The 16,976-nt window shown below is 40.2% G+C and overlaps 1 protein-coding gene across 1 annotated transcript in view; it reads right to left on the reverse strand.

The window, feature by feature from the left end:
* Hnrnpc (heterogeneous nuclear ribonucleoprotein C (C1/C2)) overlaps positions 1-16,976 on the reverse strand; it is a 48,330-nt gene that overhangs the window by 12,844 nt on the left and 18,510 nt on the right. The window contains exons 2-3 of the mRNA XM_013029666.1: positions 14,802-14,827; positions 2,654-2,923 (exon numbers count right to left, since the gene is read on the reverse strand). Coding sequence (XP_012885120.1) covers positions 2,654-2,894 — 241 coding nt within the window. The 5' untranslated portion in view covers positions 2,895-2,923; positions 14,802-14,827. The remainder of the gene's footprint in view (positions 1-2,653; positions 2,924-14,801; positions 14,828-16,976) is intronic.

The following is a 16,976-nucleotide window of genomic DNA, read 5'->3' on the forward strand; positions in this document are numbered from 1 at the left end:
TGGTGGCTCAGTGGTAGAGTGCTTGCCTTGCATGCATGAGGCCCTGGGTTCGATTCCTCAGCACCACATAAGCAAAAAGAAAAAAGCTGGAAGTGGCACTGAGGCTCAAGTGGTAGAGTGCTAGCCTTGAGCTGAAGAACTGAGGGACAGCGCCCAGGCCCAGAGTTCAGGTCCCACGACCGGACCCAAAAAAATAAATAAAAATAAAATAAAAACGTGTAGTTATAATTAGTACAGTCACAAAATGTCAATTCATATTGTGGATGAAGTGTCGGACATTCAAATCACCCCTAAATTGTGTTAAAAAAAAACTTTCTTACAAAAATATTTTATTTTTAGAAATAGTGCTAGATTGTCAGGGGCTCATGCCTGCAATCCTAACCAAGTAAGGAGGCTACCATCTGAGAACTGCAGTTAAAAGTCAGCACAAGGGGCTGGGAAGGTGGCTCAGTGGTAGAGCACTTGCCGTGCATGCCTGAGGCCCTGGGTTCGATTCCCCAACACCACATAAGCAAAAAGAAAAAAGAGGGAAGTGGCGCTGTGGCTCAAGTGGTAGAGTGCTAGCCTTGAGCTGAAGAGCTGAGGGACAGTGCTCAGGCCCAGAGTTCAGGCCCCACGACCGGACCAAAAAAAAAAAGTCAGCCCAAAATCTTAACTCCAATTAACCAGAAAAAAGTTGAAAGTGGAGATGTGCCAGTCTTGAGCAAAACAGCTAAAGGAAAGCATGATTAGCTCAAACCCTATAGTAGCACCAAACAGAAAAAAGTGAATGGACAAAACACTTAAGTAAAACTCAAATATACTAAAAGATGTATGTTCTCCTTTCAGACAAAAAGCCTATTAAAATCCAATTGGCAGATGGACATTTTTTTTTATGGCTTAAGGATCTTGGTCCAAAGCCAGCCCATACAACAAAGGTTGTAAGACTCAGCTCCAATTAACCACCAAAAAACCTGAAGTGGTGCTATGGCTCGAAGTGATACAGCATTAACCTTAAGTATAAGACTTGGGGACAGTGCCCAGGCCTGGAGTTCAAGTCCCACAACTGACAAAAACAAAAAATAAAAACTAATTAGTCAAAATCCAGCTCTCTAAAGTACAATTCACCCACGAACATTTGAAAAACTGGTAAGTACACTGTCACTCTGCTGTATAACAGTCTAATTTTTAATGTCATCTAAAATTTCAAGTTTTGAACTCTGGGCTAGGGCAAGGTCCCTCAGCTCTTTAGCTTTGAGCCACAGCACTACCTCTGGTTTTCTGAGTGGTTTATTGGAGATAAAGTGTCTCACGAGTTTCCGGCCCTGGCAGCTTTGAACTGCCATCCTTAGATCTTAGCCTCCTGAATAACTAGGAATACAGACAGGCGTGAGCCACCTGTGTCAGGCAAAACAAAAATTTTTATTAAGTGAATTGGTGAAATGTGTTCAGAATTCAAAAACCACTAACAAAAGATGAATTTGGGGCTGGGAAGGTGGCTCAGTGGTAGAGTGCTTGCCTTGCATGCCTGAGGCCCTGGGTTTGATTCCTCAGCAAAAAGAAAAAGCCTGAAGTGGCGCTGTGGCTCAAGTGGTAGAGTGCTAGCCTTGAGCTGAAGAGCTGAGGGACAGCGCCCAGGCCCAGAGTTCAGGCCCACGACTGGACCCAAAAAAAAAAAAAAAAAAGATGAATTTGGTCATTTAGAACAGTATGAAATCATTGCATACTGTTGGTTATTTTATCCAAATAAAGACAATAGTGGTTGTATATGCAATAGACTAAGGCTAGGAATTTAAACCAGTTGTAACTGTTATGTCTAAGCCACAGTTGTATTTAGAAGTAATGGATTAACAAAATTTGAAAGACTTAAAAAAACAAAACTCAGGCACCAATGAATCATGTCAGTAATTTAACCTATTCAGGATGTCAATGTTTGGTTTGATGTAAAGCTGGGCAAATATCCTTTTAGACTATCTCAAATTACCAAGCAAAGCAGCTGGGCTAGAGTCATGGCTGAGATGATAAACATCAAGTGGCAGCACTGAGTAGAAAAAGGCAGTACTGTCATGGCTTTCAGTTCAAGCCCCAGCACTGGCACAAAAACAATCAAAAATTTATCTAGGATGTTAATCTTAGAAAAATTACAGGTAACAGATCCAGAAGTAGAAAACCCACTGCTTTAGAATTTCTAATGACTTTTAGGCAGTGAAGGAGCAAGCACAAGACCAAGTTCAAACACTAGTACACCCCAGCTCTCTCCCACACATAAAAATCCTTGAGTATGTAAGTCATTACAAGTCATTATGTGGAAGTCATTATATACTTGTAAGACATTCCAAGGCTGGGAAGGTGGCTCAGTGGTAGAGTGCTTGCCTTGCATGCCTGAGGCCCTGGGTTCCATTCCTCAGCACCACATAAGCAAAAAGAAAAAAGCCGGGAAGTGGTGCTGTGGCTCAAGTGGTAGAGAACTAGCCTTGAGCTGAAGAGCTGAGGGACAGCGTCCAGGCCCAGAGTTCAGGCCCCACCACCGGACCCCCCCAAAAAAAATCAAATTAAAAAAAAAAAGACATTCCAGAATGTTTCATATAGTAGCTTTACAAAAGGAGAAATGAATAAACAAAATTTAAGTTAGGGATTTTATCAATAAAGTAAATTTAACTCATCCAGACCTTACCTAAAACCTGGCCAGCAATCATTCTGCCATCCTCGCCTGCTACAGCAGCTCGAGCATTTCTCTCATTAACATACTGCACAAAGGCGAAACCCTTATGAACAGAGCAGCCCACAATTTTCCCATACTTCGAGAAGATTGCTTCCACATCAGACTTCTTGACCACAAGGGTATTGAGATTCCCAATGAATACACGGGAGTTCATGGAACGAGGATCTGTCTTGTTGGTAACATTGCTAGCCATTGTGTCTGATAGTCTGGCTCCTCACAAAGCTGAAAAATTAATAGGGAAGGGGAAAGAATTTAGGTGAGCAGTTAGTAGTCACAGTATTCTTTAAAAACTAAATTTTTAGTCCGCTGCCAGAGGCTCACGCCTATAATCCTAGCTACTCAGGAAGCTGAGCTATGAGGATTGTGCTTCGATGCCCACTTGGGGGAGCAAAGTTCATGTGACTCATCTCCAATAAACTTTTAAAAGTCACAAGTAGAGATGGCTTATGTGATAAAGCACTAGCCTTGAGTACGAAAGTTCAGGGACAGTGTCTAGTTCCTGAGTTCAAGGCCAGGACCAACATACACACACACAAAATAATAAAATCTAAATTTTGAGCCATTGTGACTATCTAGAATGTAAGTCAACTTGAGATCTTACAACAAATATTACTATCCTGAGAATGGTACTCCTAAATGTAGCCTTAAAAAAGAAGTAAAATTTCCTTGGCTCTTTTCCATACAAGGAGCACTAGGATATTTCTCAGGACAAAAATCCTCTTCATAGATAAGTGACAAACACAATCCTCTTAAGAGACACTATATCCAAATATCTGTAATTTGAAGTTTTTAAGCAAACTGGGACCCACTCAGCTCTATACCATTTATTTAACTTCCCATTAACTACCTTGTTACACACCTTACATTAAATCTCATTTATTCCTCCTCAAAATACTCCAAATTCTACCCCAAACCATTTTTAACAAAATGAACAGAACTTGGCTTTCCTTTAAGTATAAAAAAACCTTATAATGAAAAAAAATTTTCAAAGTCATTCACTCTGTAAATACCAATTTACAAGTACGTTAACTTATGTTAGAGTTTTACAGGAATCAATAGTCTTTACATAGATTATGAATTTTAATCTACTTTTTATAGGTAGGGCATTTATTAATAATATTGGATGGTGATGATGATAAAACCATTAGAACACAGAATAAATACGAGTGTACCAGGCCAAAATAAAAGAGGAACATTCCATAAACTAGTTAAAAAATTATTTTAAAATATGGAGCCATGAGCAAAGGACACGGTAAAGAGGTGCTACAAACTATGAAACAGGAAAGACATTCAAAATGAATCTTTCAATACCTTGATAAGTTTTCAAATATCCCAACTACTGAGAAGTAAATCCATTGTCTTATATAAGCCAAGAGAAGAGGCTCATAGTAATATCAGTTCAGGTTGTTTTGCCTAACAGCTCTGAAGACTGGTTTAAAGCCAGCCCATGAAAGTTTGAGACTCTTATTTTTGGTGGAAGCCCCACTTCCACCAAAAAAAGCTGGAGGTGGAACTATGTCAAGTGGTAGAGTGCTAACCTTGAACAAAAAAAAATCAGAAAGGACAGAGTCCCTACCCCCAAAAATGAATTAAAAGAGAATAGATTAATACCCTAAGATGCATAGAACCTAGTAGAAAAGAATTTCAGCTTGTGAAAGTGTTGGGGTATTTTTTTGTCTAAATCTTCAAAGTAAACTAGAGGATGGCAAATCAAATCCCAAAGACAGCATTTACAACCACCAAAATTCAACAATGCCAGTTAAGTCAACAATATGAATGTTATCACTGTCCTGAGGATAAGCAATTTGTAAAGGGGAAAGGGGGAGAAGGCAATGTCTCAAGAAGTAGAGTGCTTAACTGGCATCAGATGTTTCTGATGCATTAATTTTTCATTAGAACAGGACACACAGGGACCATTGCCAAAGAATCTTAGAACTGGATACATGCATGGCTCAAATGGTATGCCATTTTCATAGAAAGTCTGAAGCCCTAAAGTTCAAAGCCTAGTAAGACTCAAACACTCTAGAAAAATGTTGAAATAATCAGTGCATGGTTTTGTTTTTGTTTTTTTTTTCTTTGGGGGGGGGGGGAGTCATGGTGCTTCATCAGGGCCTGTGCACTGTCCCTGAACTTTTGCTCAAAGCTAGCACTCTACCACTTGAGCCACAGCACAGCACTACTTTCAGTCTTTTCTGTTTATGTGGTACTAAGGAATCGAACCCAGGGCTTCATGCATGCTAAGCAAGCACTCTACCACTAAGCCACATTCCCAGCCCACTTTATTTTCTTTACCTTTTTTGTAATCTGTCTCCTACAGATTGTCCCTATTAATTGTGCAAAGATTGGTTATTTCTGTAACATGTAAACATACTGTGATCAAATTACCCTGTTACATTCATATTCTTCCCTTTTTTTGATTAACTTAATAGCTTTTATTTCATTCCAACTGTGAAGTACTTCAATCATTATTTTACCGCCCATTTGCCAATTCTTTGCACCTATTTCAGTTGGTTACACTTGTTTACACCTATTTTACACTTGACAAGCACTAATGACTCACACCTGTAATCATAGTAAGGAAGCTGAGATCTGAGGAGTCAAACCCATTACTCACAAACACACAGGGGTATAGTGGCTATCTCTGAGACAGTTTAAGCAACAACACTGGTCATATTTAGATAAAAGTTCCATGTAAAACAAATAACGTAATAAATGTGCTGTTAGAATATCCAACAGGCAAACAAAACAGCCTCCAAAAGAAGTGATTTTTAAATAAAAACGGAGCTGAGCCCTAGTGACTCACATTATGCAGGAAGGCAAAAGCAGAGTATCAAACATTGAAGTTAACCTAGGCAGTCAATATCCAATTCAATTTAAATCCCAGTTATCACAAAATTATAAATAGTGTATACTAGTATTAGGGCTTCAACACCGGGCTTTTACTGTTTTGCTTAAGTCTGGCACTCTTTAACAGTTGAGACATGCCTCTACTTCCAATTCTTTGCTGGTTGAAGTCTGACTTTCCAGTTTATAACACATTCCTTCTGAGTAGCTAGGATTACACTGGCCCACAGGTCCAACTAGAAAGTATGTACTGGTGCAAGCCTGTATCTAACTTCCCAACACTCAGAAAGATAGCATTTGCTCTTCAACTCAAGGCTAGAACTCTACCACTTGAGCCACAGTGCCACTTCCAGCCTTTTCTGCTTATGTGGTGATAAGGAATCAAACCCAGGGCCTCATGCACACAAGGCAAGCACCCCCCCACACTGAGCCACACCTTCCCAGTCCCATATTACACCATTTTAAACATTGGGAAACCAATTTATCAGTTTCTTTAGATAAGAAACAAGAAACAAACTATTATCTAAGAAACCTTTACAATGGAGCTAGATTACTAGCTAAAAACACTAAAATAAAAAAACAAAGCTAATTACCAAACTTCATTTATGGCCCAGGTGGCTCACATCTATAATCCTAGCTCTTCTTGAGGCTGAGATCTAATGATTGTTTGGTTCAAAGCCAGTAAAGTCTCTGAGACTTCTATCTACAATTAACTACCAAATCAAAAGAAGCTGTGACTCAAGTAGAAGAGTACTGGCCTTGGGTAAAAATAGGATAAAGCCGGGCGCCAGTGGCTCCTGCCTGTAATCTTAGCTACTCAGGAGCCTGAGATCTGAGGATCCCCGTTCAAAGCCAGCCCAGGAAGGAAACTGTGAGACTCTTATCTCCAAATTAACCACTCAGAAAAGTGGAAGTGGTGCTATGGCTCAAGTGGTAGAACGATAGGCTTGAGCTGAAGAGCTGAGGGATAGTGCCCAGGCACAGAGTTCAAGGCGCATGACCAACCAAAAAAATAAAGGATAGCATCCAGGCCTACTTCAAGCCCTAGTACCAGCATGTGCAAGCACACACAAATGAACACATACACACACACTACCTAGGCAATATTATTCTTTTTCAGGGCCTCGGCACTGTCTCTGAGCTTATTTTGGTCAAGGCTAGCACTCGAGCCACAATGCCACTTCTGGCCCTTTCTGTTTGTATGGTACTGAATAGCAGAACCCAGAGCTTCATGATGCTAGGCCAGCACCCTTACCTCTAAGCCACATTCCCAGCCTCTATGTAATTTTTTTTTTATTGGTTGATCTTGGAGCTTTAACTCTGGGCTTGGGCGCTGTCCCTGCACTCTCTTCAGCTCAAGGTGAGCCCTCTACCGCTTGAGCCACAGCACCACTTCCAGTTTTCTAGTGATTTATTGGAGAGGAATCTCACGACTTTCCTGCCCGGACTGGCTTTGAACCGCGATCTTCACATCTCAGCCTCCCAAGTAGCTAGGATTACAGGCCTGAGCCACCAGCACCCAGCTTATGCAATATTCTTAACTTGAATCTGGTCATGAAGTCAACCAAACTTCATAGAATACTGTATACAACTAATAGGAAATTTACCTAACTACTAAAGGATTTTAATGTGGAAAATGTGACATTACTTTATTACTGAAAGAATGATTTACCTTTTGAGTTTTGTCAACAGATTGTCACGAGAGCTGAACAGGTACCGTATTCTCTACACACATACAAATTACCCATTCAAAAGAGCTGAAAGAGAAGTGGCGCTGTGGCTCAAGCAGTAGAGCACTTGCCTTGAGCTGAAGAGTGCAGGGACAGCTCCCAAGCTGAGTTCAAGCCCCACAACCGACAAAAAAAAAAAAAAAGGACCTGAAAGTACCTATGTTGGCAAATGCAAAAATGATACATGAAGTCATTTTTCCCAAGAACACAATAACCTTTTTTTTTTGTCCGCTGTGGGGCTTAAACTCTGGGCCTGAGTGCTGTTCCTCAGCTCTTTGGCTCAAGGGTAGTTTCATGGACTTTCCTGCCCAGGCTGGCTTTGAACTGCGATCCTCTTATCTCAGCCTCCTGAGTAGCTAAGATTTCAGGTGTGAGCCACCAGTGCCCAGCACAATAACCATTTTTTTCTGCCAAATCATCCAGTGGGGGAAACTTGTACTTCCACTAAGTAGTACAGATTCCAATGTCAGTTGAATATTCTTTTTGCTAAAAAGGTTGAAGAGTGAGGAAAATCAATCACAAGTTCTTACACTTACTAAAGCAAAATACACCCTTATGCATCCTACCATGAAACTATAACTGTAGCTATTAAGAAAATAGAACTAGAGGTATAGCTAGCAGAGGAAAATGAGTAGAAAGGAAGGATATGGAAGGAAGACCTTTTAAAGCAATCCTTCTAAGAGACTATATACACCCAAGCCCAGAGTTCAAGCCTCAAGATCGACAAAAAAAAAAAGAGAGAGATTCTATGCTGATGAAAGTCATACGTACCTCGGGGAAGGGAGGGAGGGAGGGGATGGTAGGGAGAAAACAATGGAGGGGGTAACAATGTTCAAGAGGAAGTATACTCATTACCTCACTCATATAACTGTAACCCTCTGTATAGTATCTTTACAATAAAAAAAATCAAATTACAGCTTCCCTACTGTATCCATGGACCTTTGAATCAATAAATTAAAAAAGAAAGTCATACGTGAATGCATATCTTTAGCTGTAAAACATAAGGAAAGACAAAAAAACTAAAATTGTTATGGGTATTTGAACATTAATGCCATTAATATTCCCTTTAGATGTTTCCTTTAAATTTTCTTTACTAAGCATTTAGTTTCCTGTTAATTTTCTAGAATGTAAGTATCAAATTGAAACAATTAAGATCACTTAGTTCAATAGTTCCCAATCTCTTCAAGATGTTCAAGTTCCCTCTACCCTTTCTAACCCAACAATCGTACTAACTAAACTGTCACCAAAACATGAAAATCAACAGTAGAGAGATTTTAGTATTTAATGCAGCTGAATGTTTTATGTTCAGCTCTTTCCTTTAATGCTTTTGCATTTGGCTTGAACTCTGGGCTTGGGCGCCATCACTGTGCTCTTCAGCTCAAGTAGAGTGCTCTACTGGCTTGAGCCACAGTGCCATTTCTGGTTTTCTAGTCGTTTATTGCAGTTAAGAGTCTTTCAGCCTGCAGAGTAGCTAAGATTACCAGTATGAGCCACGGTACCTGGCTTGCTTATCCATTATTATTCCAAGTTTCATCCTATTACCTGGATTTTGAACTTAAGATCTTACTCTATAAATACGGGAGAAATGATTCCAGCCCAACATTTTCTCATGCCAATACTGGGTCTTGAAATCGGGGTCTAATAATCCAGCGTGGCCTTTTTGCTCAAGGCTAGTGCTGCACTACATAAAATACAACCCCACTTCCAACTTTTTGCTGATCAGAAACATCTCACAGATTTTTCCACTAGGGTTGGTTTTGAAACATGATCCTCATCTCTTCCTGACTAGCTAGGATTAAAAAGATGAGCCAGGAGGCTGGGAAGGTGGCTCAGAGGTAGAGCGCTTACCTTGCATGCTTGAGGCCCTGGGTGCGATTCCTCAGCACCACATAAGCAAAAAGAAAAAGACAGAAGTGGCACTGTGGCTCAAGTGGTAAAGCACTAGCCTTGAGCTGAAAAGCTGAGGGACAGTGCCCAGGCCCAGAGTTCAGCCCCCATGACTGACCAAAAAAAAAAAAAAAAAGATGAATCACTACAACTGGGTCCAACTTAAATCTTTATTCTCCATCCTATGCCTTATAAAAAGTGCAACTTAATCCATCATTATCCCTTAGAAGGTAATAATCCAAATGTGTACTCCATGCCTCCTTAACTTAGGTACTTTAAACACATTCACAACTCACTATTAGGTAAAATCCTTATTCGTACTCAATTTTTGGTTTGATTCATTTGCATTCCATACATTACTTTTACATGTAATTTAAATTAGAATAAAGTCTTCAATGCAGGATGCTGGTGGCTCACATCTGTAATCGTTGCTACAGCTCAGATACTCTGGAAACTACTCTGAGTTCTAAGGATCACGGTTCAAAGCCAGTCCAGACAAGCAAGTCATAACTCTTATTTCCAATTAACCACCAGAAAACTGGAAGAGGCACTGTGGTTCAAAGGTAGAGCCTTGAGCTGACCTTGAGCTGAAATGCTCAGGCACAGCACCCAGGCCTGGAATATTTCATTGATTTCTCATGCAAAGCATTAATTCCCCTCAACTGTGTATTTTTTTTTCTTTTGCCCAGTCCTGCCTGGGCCTTGAACTCTAGGCCTGGGTGCTGTCCCTGAGCCTCTCTGTGCTCAAGGGTAGTGTTATACATCACTTGAGCCACAGGGCCACTTCCTGCTTTTCCTAGTTTATTGGAGTTGAGTCTCAAGGACTTTTGTGTCCTGGCAGGCTTCGAACTGTGATCCTCACCTCTCATGAGTAGCTAGGATTACAGGCATGAGCCACTGGGACTCAGCTTGTGTATTTCAGGTGCTTCCCCTGGGCTTTTTCTTTGCTCAAGGTTAGCATCCTATTACTTGAGCCACAGCTTCATTTTGGCTTTTTGGTGGTTAACTGGAGGGAAGAGTCTCATGGACTTTTCTGCCTGGGCTGACCTCAAACTGCAATCCTCAGATATCAGCCTCCTGAGCAATTAGGATTACAGGTGTAAGTCATCAATACCTGGGCTATATATGTATCAATTTTTAACAATGGAAATTAGCAGTCAATCTGAAGCTTTGCTGGGTATTTATTATACTAAGAAACCCTCTGGGGGGGACAACAATAGTAAAAGGCAACAAAGGAGGATGCAACAATGCTTGATAAGAAATGTACTCATTACCTTGCTCATGTAATTGTAACCCCTCTGTACGGTATTTTCACAAAAAAACTTATCAATATTAAAAAAAGAAACCTTCTAACGTTTGAGCAGGAACAGTAACTAAAAATAAGTTACAAATGAAAAATTAAAGTGATGGCTAATGCCAAAAAGAATTCAAGCCATATTATCACTTTAAGTAATTATTTAGGCCTGGGAATGTGGCTCAGTGGTAGGAGTGCTTGCCTTGCATGTATGAAACCCTAGGTTTGATTCCTCAGCACCACATAAGCAGAAAAAGCCAGAAGTGGTGCTGTGGCTCAAGTGGTAGAGCTGAAGAGCTGAGAGACAGCGCCCAGGCTGAGAGTTCAGGCCCCATGACTGACCAAAAAAAAAAAAAAGTATTATGTTGCTCTGAAACTTAATGAAACAACAACAAAAAAAAGTTGATCAAGAAGAAAAGCTAGGAGCTAGTGGCTCAGGCTTGCAATGCTATCTATCTACTCAGGACACTAAGTTGAGAAGACCATGGTTCAAAGCCATCCATGGCAGGAAAGCCCACAAGACTCATGGCCTAAAAGTACCTAGTACATAGATACCCCACTACTAGCACACACAAAAACATATACACAAAAAAAGAAACAAAAAAAGGGTAAGTTAGGAAACAGAATTTTCTTCAATACAATTCCTAATTATACAAGAAATGGGACTGAATACAGCACAGAAACTTCTAAGTACACTGCAATTTTATTGTAATTATACAAAAAAACAGGTATCTCTACAGTACATACTGTTCACCAAAATGGTACATTACCACAATTCTCTATATTTAATCTACAGATAACTGTGGCATCATTAAATGTTTGGTACATAAACCTTAAAAAAAAAAAAAACACCCAGCCAGGCATTAGCAGCTCGTGCCAATAGTCCTAACTACAGAGGAGGCTGATATCTGAGAATATTAGTTCCAAGTCAGCAGGCACATGAAGTCCATGAGATTCATATCCAATTAACTACCAAAAAATAAAAGGAGTTGTAGCTCAAGTATTACACTGGCCCTGAGCTAAAGCTCAGGGCCAGGGCCCAGACCCAGAGTTCAAGACCTACAATGGAGATGAGGAGAGTTCATTTTAGAGTCCAATAACTGCACCAGGCTCAACTTGTTTCTTCCTTAGGTAATAAAAACTGTCTTGTTGAATGGCAGATACTCATGCTGATAACCCTAGCTACTTAGATTGAAAATTACCCTTAGAAGTCAGCCCAGGCAGCAGAGTCCATCATTCTTACCTGTAATAATCAAAAAGCCAGACACGGACTGGGAAGGTGGCTCAGTGGTACGTATTTGCCTGACATGCATGAGGCCCTGGGTTCGATTCCTCAGACTCACATAAGCAGAAAAAGCTAGAAGTGGCACTGTGGCTTATAGTGGTACAAGCCCTGAATGTGAAAGCCCAGGGAGAGTGCTCAACCCTTAGTTCTTGCCAAAGGACCTGCACATGCACGCTTGCACACAAACACAAAATGGGTCATGCAACTTACCTACCTACATTCCATCTCTACAAATTCACTTTTTGGACAGATTCTCATATTACAACAGAACATGATCTTCATTAAGAGGTAAGATAAAAGGGCTAGGAGAAGGTAGCTTAGACTGCTTGCCTAGCATTCATGAAGCCCTGTTTAATTCCTCAGTACCGCATAAACAAAAGAAGCCAGAAATGATGCTGTGGCTCAAGCGCCAACCTGGAGCAAAAGAAACTCAGGGACAGTGCACAGGCTGAGTTCAAGCCCCAGGACTGGCAGAAAAAAAGGTTAGATAAAGCCATGCTCTGGTAGCTCACACCTGAAATCCTACTCAGGAGAATGAGATATAAGGATCATGATTGAAAGTCAGTTTGGCAGTTAAATCAAGACTCTCATTACCAATTAATCAGAAAAAAGGAAGTAACAGTGTGCTTCGTGTATGTAGTAGAAAAGCCAGCTTAAGCTGAAATCACATAACAAGTAGCAGACCCCCAAAAAGAGGTCAGATGATTCAACATACACATTCATGATAGCAAGTATTTTCTGATTAATAGTCTCGAAGGGATTCACCATTTAATCAATTCAATTTATGGTTGAATTGTTTTAAATATTTATTTTGCATTATTTCAAACTTATACAAACTGTGTTACACTTGTGTTAATTTCAGTATCTTCAAACTTCAAAAATGTTTGCTAAAGCCGGGTGCCGGTGGCTCAGGCCTGTAATCCTAGCTACTCAGGAGGCTGAGATTTGAGGATCACGGTTCAAAGCCAGCCCAGGCAGGAAAGTTCGTGAGACTCCTATCTCCAATAAACCGCTAGAAAACTGAAAATGGTGCTGTGGCTCAAGTGGTAGAGTGCTAGCCTTGAGCTGAAGAGCACAAGGACAGCGCCCATCCGCAGAGTTCAAACCCCACGACTGACCAAAAAAAAAGTTTGCTAAAAAGCTCACCAAATTTAGCCAAGTGTTTGCTTATACCTGCAATTCTAGCTGCCCAGGAAGCTGAGATCTGAGAATCAAGCCAGCATAGGCAGGAAAGTCTTTTTTTGTATTTCCAGTAAATCATCAAAAAAAAAAAAAGTGGATCTGTGGCTCAACTCAAGTGTTAGCCTTGAGCAAAACAGTTCTGGGAGAGCACCCAGGTACTGAGTTCAAGCCTCAGGATTGGCACTATTCCCCTCAAAAAAAAAAAAGACAATGCATTTAAGGGAAAAAAGCAGGCTGGGAAAGTGGCTTAGTAGTAGAATGCTTGCCTAGCCTGGAAGAAGCCCTGGGTTGATTCCTCAGTACTACATACAAAGAAAAAACTGGACGTGGTACTGTGGCTTTAGATTAATAGCTCTGAGCAAGAAGCTCCAGGCTCTGAGTTCAAGCCCCAGGACTAGCAAAAAAAAAAAAAAACTGGGTGCTGATAGCTCATGCCAGTAAATCCTTGCTATTCAGGAAGATCTGTGGATTGTGGTTAGAAGCCAGCCCAAATAGAAAGTCTGTAAGACTCTCATCTCCAATAAACCACTCAGAAATAGCCTTAAGTGGTACTGTGGCTAAAGTGGTAGAGCTCTAGCCTCGAGCAGAAAGACTCAAGAGACAGCACCCAGGCCTTTTGTTGAAGCCCCACAACTGCCAGTAACTCATCTCTGTAAATTTTAAATTTTAAGCATTTAAGTGGCACTGTGGCTCAAATCGTAGAGTGCTAGTCTTGAGCAAATGCAGCTCAGAGAAGCATCTAGGCTGAGTTCAAGCTCCCAGGCTGGCAAAAAAAAAAAAAAAAAAAACTTGAGTACCTTATTGCCAAATCATTTGAAGAAACAACTTCAAGCAACTTTCCTAAGTAAAATTAAATCAGCTTAGGCTCATTAGAAACCCCTTCAATAAACTCACAAATAACCGTTGCAGCACTGGTGGCTTACACCTGTAATCCTAACTACTCAGAAGGCAGATAGGAGAATTGAGGTTTGAAGCCAGCAGGAAACGGTGAGATTCATCTCTATTAATACTCAAAAAAAGCAGGAGGTTGTGCAATAACTCAAGGGGATTTAACAAGTAACTGTTGAGAAACACACACAAAAGGCTTAAACATTTCCAGAGCCTCTGACCTAAACCATGTCAACTAAAGTGTATTTACTTGTCTGTGCAATGAAACCAAGTGGACCTCACACCTCTTACCATCACCCAGGAAGGGTGTGCATCTGTTCCGAAGGCCCCCCTGGCTCCAGGTCATCCTGGCTGATGCTGCTCCCAGGCTGGGCATCCATGTTGCTGCGGCTTGTGGTTTGTGAAGGGTAGTGTACAGGAAAAGCAGGATGGGATTTCAAGGGAAACAGGAGGAAGATGGCTTTCTGGGAAAACGCCATCACCATCATAGGTGTTAAGTAGTACCACACACATTTTATTGCAGCACAGTTTAAAAATTTAACAAATGAAAGATTAAAAATAAAAAAACAAAAATAAAAAAATGAAAAATACAGACGTCCAGAGATGCTCTAAAACAGTTAAGTTAAAGATAAGGAAAAATAAGGTCACAGACTTAACAGCCAGTAAAATTACTTCCAGTGTGGGGAAGGGGGTTGAGGGCAAGGGTGGGGTTGGGAGAGAAAAGGTTTATGTGATCAATCCACTTAAAAATACTAATGCCTTCACTTTCTCTCCCAAGATGCAAAACTCCAAAGTCAATCAGGAGGCCGAAGAATTCTTATGAACATTCAGAAAAACTCGATTTTAATCTGGTTAAAAATCATCATCATCATCATCATCATCACCATCATAAGTATAATAGTAAATAAATAATAATAACTAGCAACAACAATAAAAAGGAAATCAGCGGAAAGTCAGGAAAAATGTAAAAAAAAAATTGGAATAACTTACTGTAGCTGAAGATCAAAAAAATCTCACTGTAAAAAAACAAAAATAAAAATAGCCCAGATTAGAAAAACTGGAGGTGCAAAAATGTCAAGTCAGTAAAGTTCAATTCTTTTCTCTTCCCAAAAGCAGTTTCCACAAAAACCGCCAGGGTAATGTTCTCAATAGCAGACAAGCAAAGCCCTTTCCACATCATCAATTAAATCTTAAAAATACACGAGGAAATAGAGAGGTCAGTTTATGAGAGGCTAAAAGGCTCCTCCTCCTCTAACCCAACTGCTGCAGAAAAAATAGAAATAGAAACTTTAAAAATTACATCTTAAATCCAGGTCCCGTTTTTCTTGAAACAATTTAAAAAAAAACACCTGTAAATTTGCTGTAGTGCACACCAAGTTGCATCATTATGTTTAAAATGTAGTTATAAAATCAGTTTTAGAATGGGAATGTGTGTGTTCTGGAAAGGTGGGGAAGGGAGGTTAAAAAAAATCAAAGCTGAGCTCCAGTGAGTAGGGATGGGGTTCGCCTTGCTGCCCTGTGAAAGGAGAAGGGACAGATTGAGTCAGAGTTCCTCAGAAATGTTGTGCCCTAAACCCCCAAGACAGAAACATCTGTCTGTTGCATCTAACACATTTTGGTAAAGCATAACATTTCACTGGGATGGGGAGAGCTTTTATAGAATCATTACATCTACCAGTGACTTTTTTATTTTTATAACTCTTCAACATCAATAGATGGTTAAAATTTACTAAATTCATGTACCTACATTCTTTAGGGGCTCTTGGTGAATGTTGGTAATCAGCAGTTTGGGAAAGGAAAAGAGAAAAACAATTCAAAAAAAAGAAATGGAATAATACTGAGATTATGGAGGTAAGCAGATTAATGATCTTTAAAGTTTAAGTTCATGTATTGTTTCCTGTTTGTAATAGTCAGAAGGTGCATGGTCTATCGTTCTCTACACAAGATGACTCATCTGTTTGCAAAACCCGAGTGATTAAACCACAAAATTTCATGGTTAGGGAGAAAGATGATTTAAATAAGGAGCCATTTTTTTCCACTAAGGGAATGAAAATGATCATATATATGGAAGAAAAGATTATAGTCTCATCAGTTAATATAACAGGTTAAAACTGTAGTCCTTGGGGCTGGGAAGTTGGCTCAGAGGTAGAATGCTTGCCTTGCATGCATGAGGCGCTGGGTTTGATTCCTCAGCACCACATAAGCAGAAAAAAGACAGAAGTGGCACTGTGGCTCAAGTGGTAGAGCGCTCGCCTTGAGCTGAAGAGCTGAGGGACAGTGCCCATGCCCAGAGTTCAGCCCCCACAACCAACCAAAAAAAAACCCACACTGTGGTCCTTATGGAATGTTTCTGTGCCTTTTCTAGTACATTTGGCTAATTCCAAAGTATGAAGGAGCTGAGACATTAATACTAAAATAGGTAACAAAACTGTTTGTTTCATCATCTAAAACTGCTGTTAGTCTATCTCACTGTGCAAATAAGCATGGTTGTATTCACACTTGTATATTCAGCCATGAGGTCTTATTCTTCATATATAGTGAACAAAAATTTAAACTAAGACAAATTTTATTTTTACATTTGATGTATAAAATTAAACGAATGTAAACCAAGATTATGTACTGAACTGCTGAAAATGCACATTTAAATGTTACTTCATTTTGTAAAGAATCACAATTCAACTTTTTATTGTTGGTGGTCATGGGGCTTAAACTCAGGTCCTAGATATGTCTAAGCTCTTTTTGCTGAAGTCAGCAGCTCTACCACTTTGAGCCACAGCTCCACTTCCAGTTTTCTGGTTGTTAATTGGAGATGAGTTTCCTAAACTTTCCTGTCCAGGCTGGCTTTGAACCAGGATCCTTTTATCACATCCTTCTGAGTAGCTAGGAATACAGGCATGAGCCACCCGTGTCCAGCTTAACAATTTTATTTGGGGTCAATATAAAAGAGGCACCCTAATTTTCAGGATTTATGACTCATCCATAAATCCTTTATATATGTGCCACAAGGCTTAAAAATCAGTAATAAGAAAATTATTTTTATCTTTTGGATCATTTTTTTTTGGGTCCGGTCATGGGGCTTGAACTCTGGGCCTGGGTGCTGTCCCTCAGCTCTTCAGCTCAAGGCTAGCGCTCTACCACTTGAGCCACAGTGCCACTTCCGGCTTT

The sequence above is a fragment of the Dipodomys ordii genome, unplaced genomic scaffold (assembly GCF_000151885.1).
Source record: "Dipodomys ordii isolate 6190 unplaced genomic scaffold, Dord_2.0 Scaffold121, whole genome shotgun sequence".
In the NCBI taxonomy this organism is placed as follows: Eukaryota; Metazoa; Chordata; class Mammalia; order Rodentia; family Heteromyidae; genus Dipodomys; species Dipodomys ordii.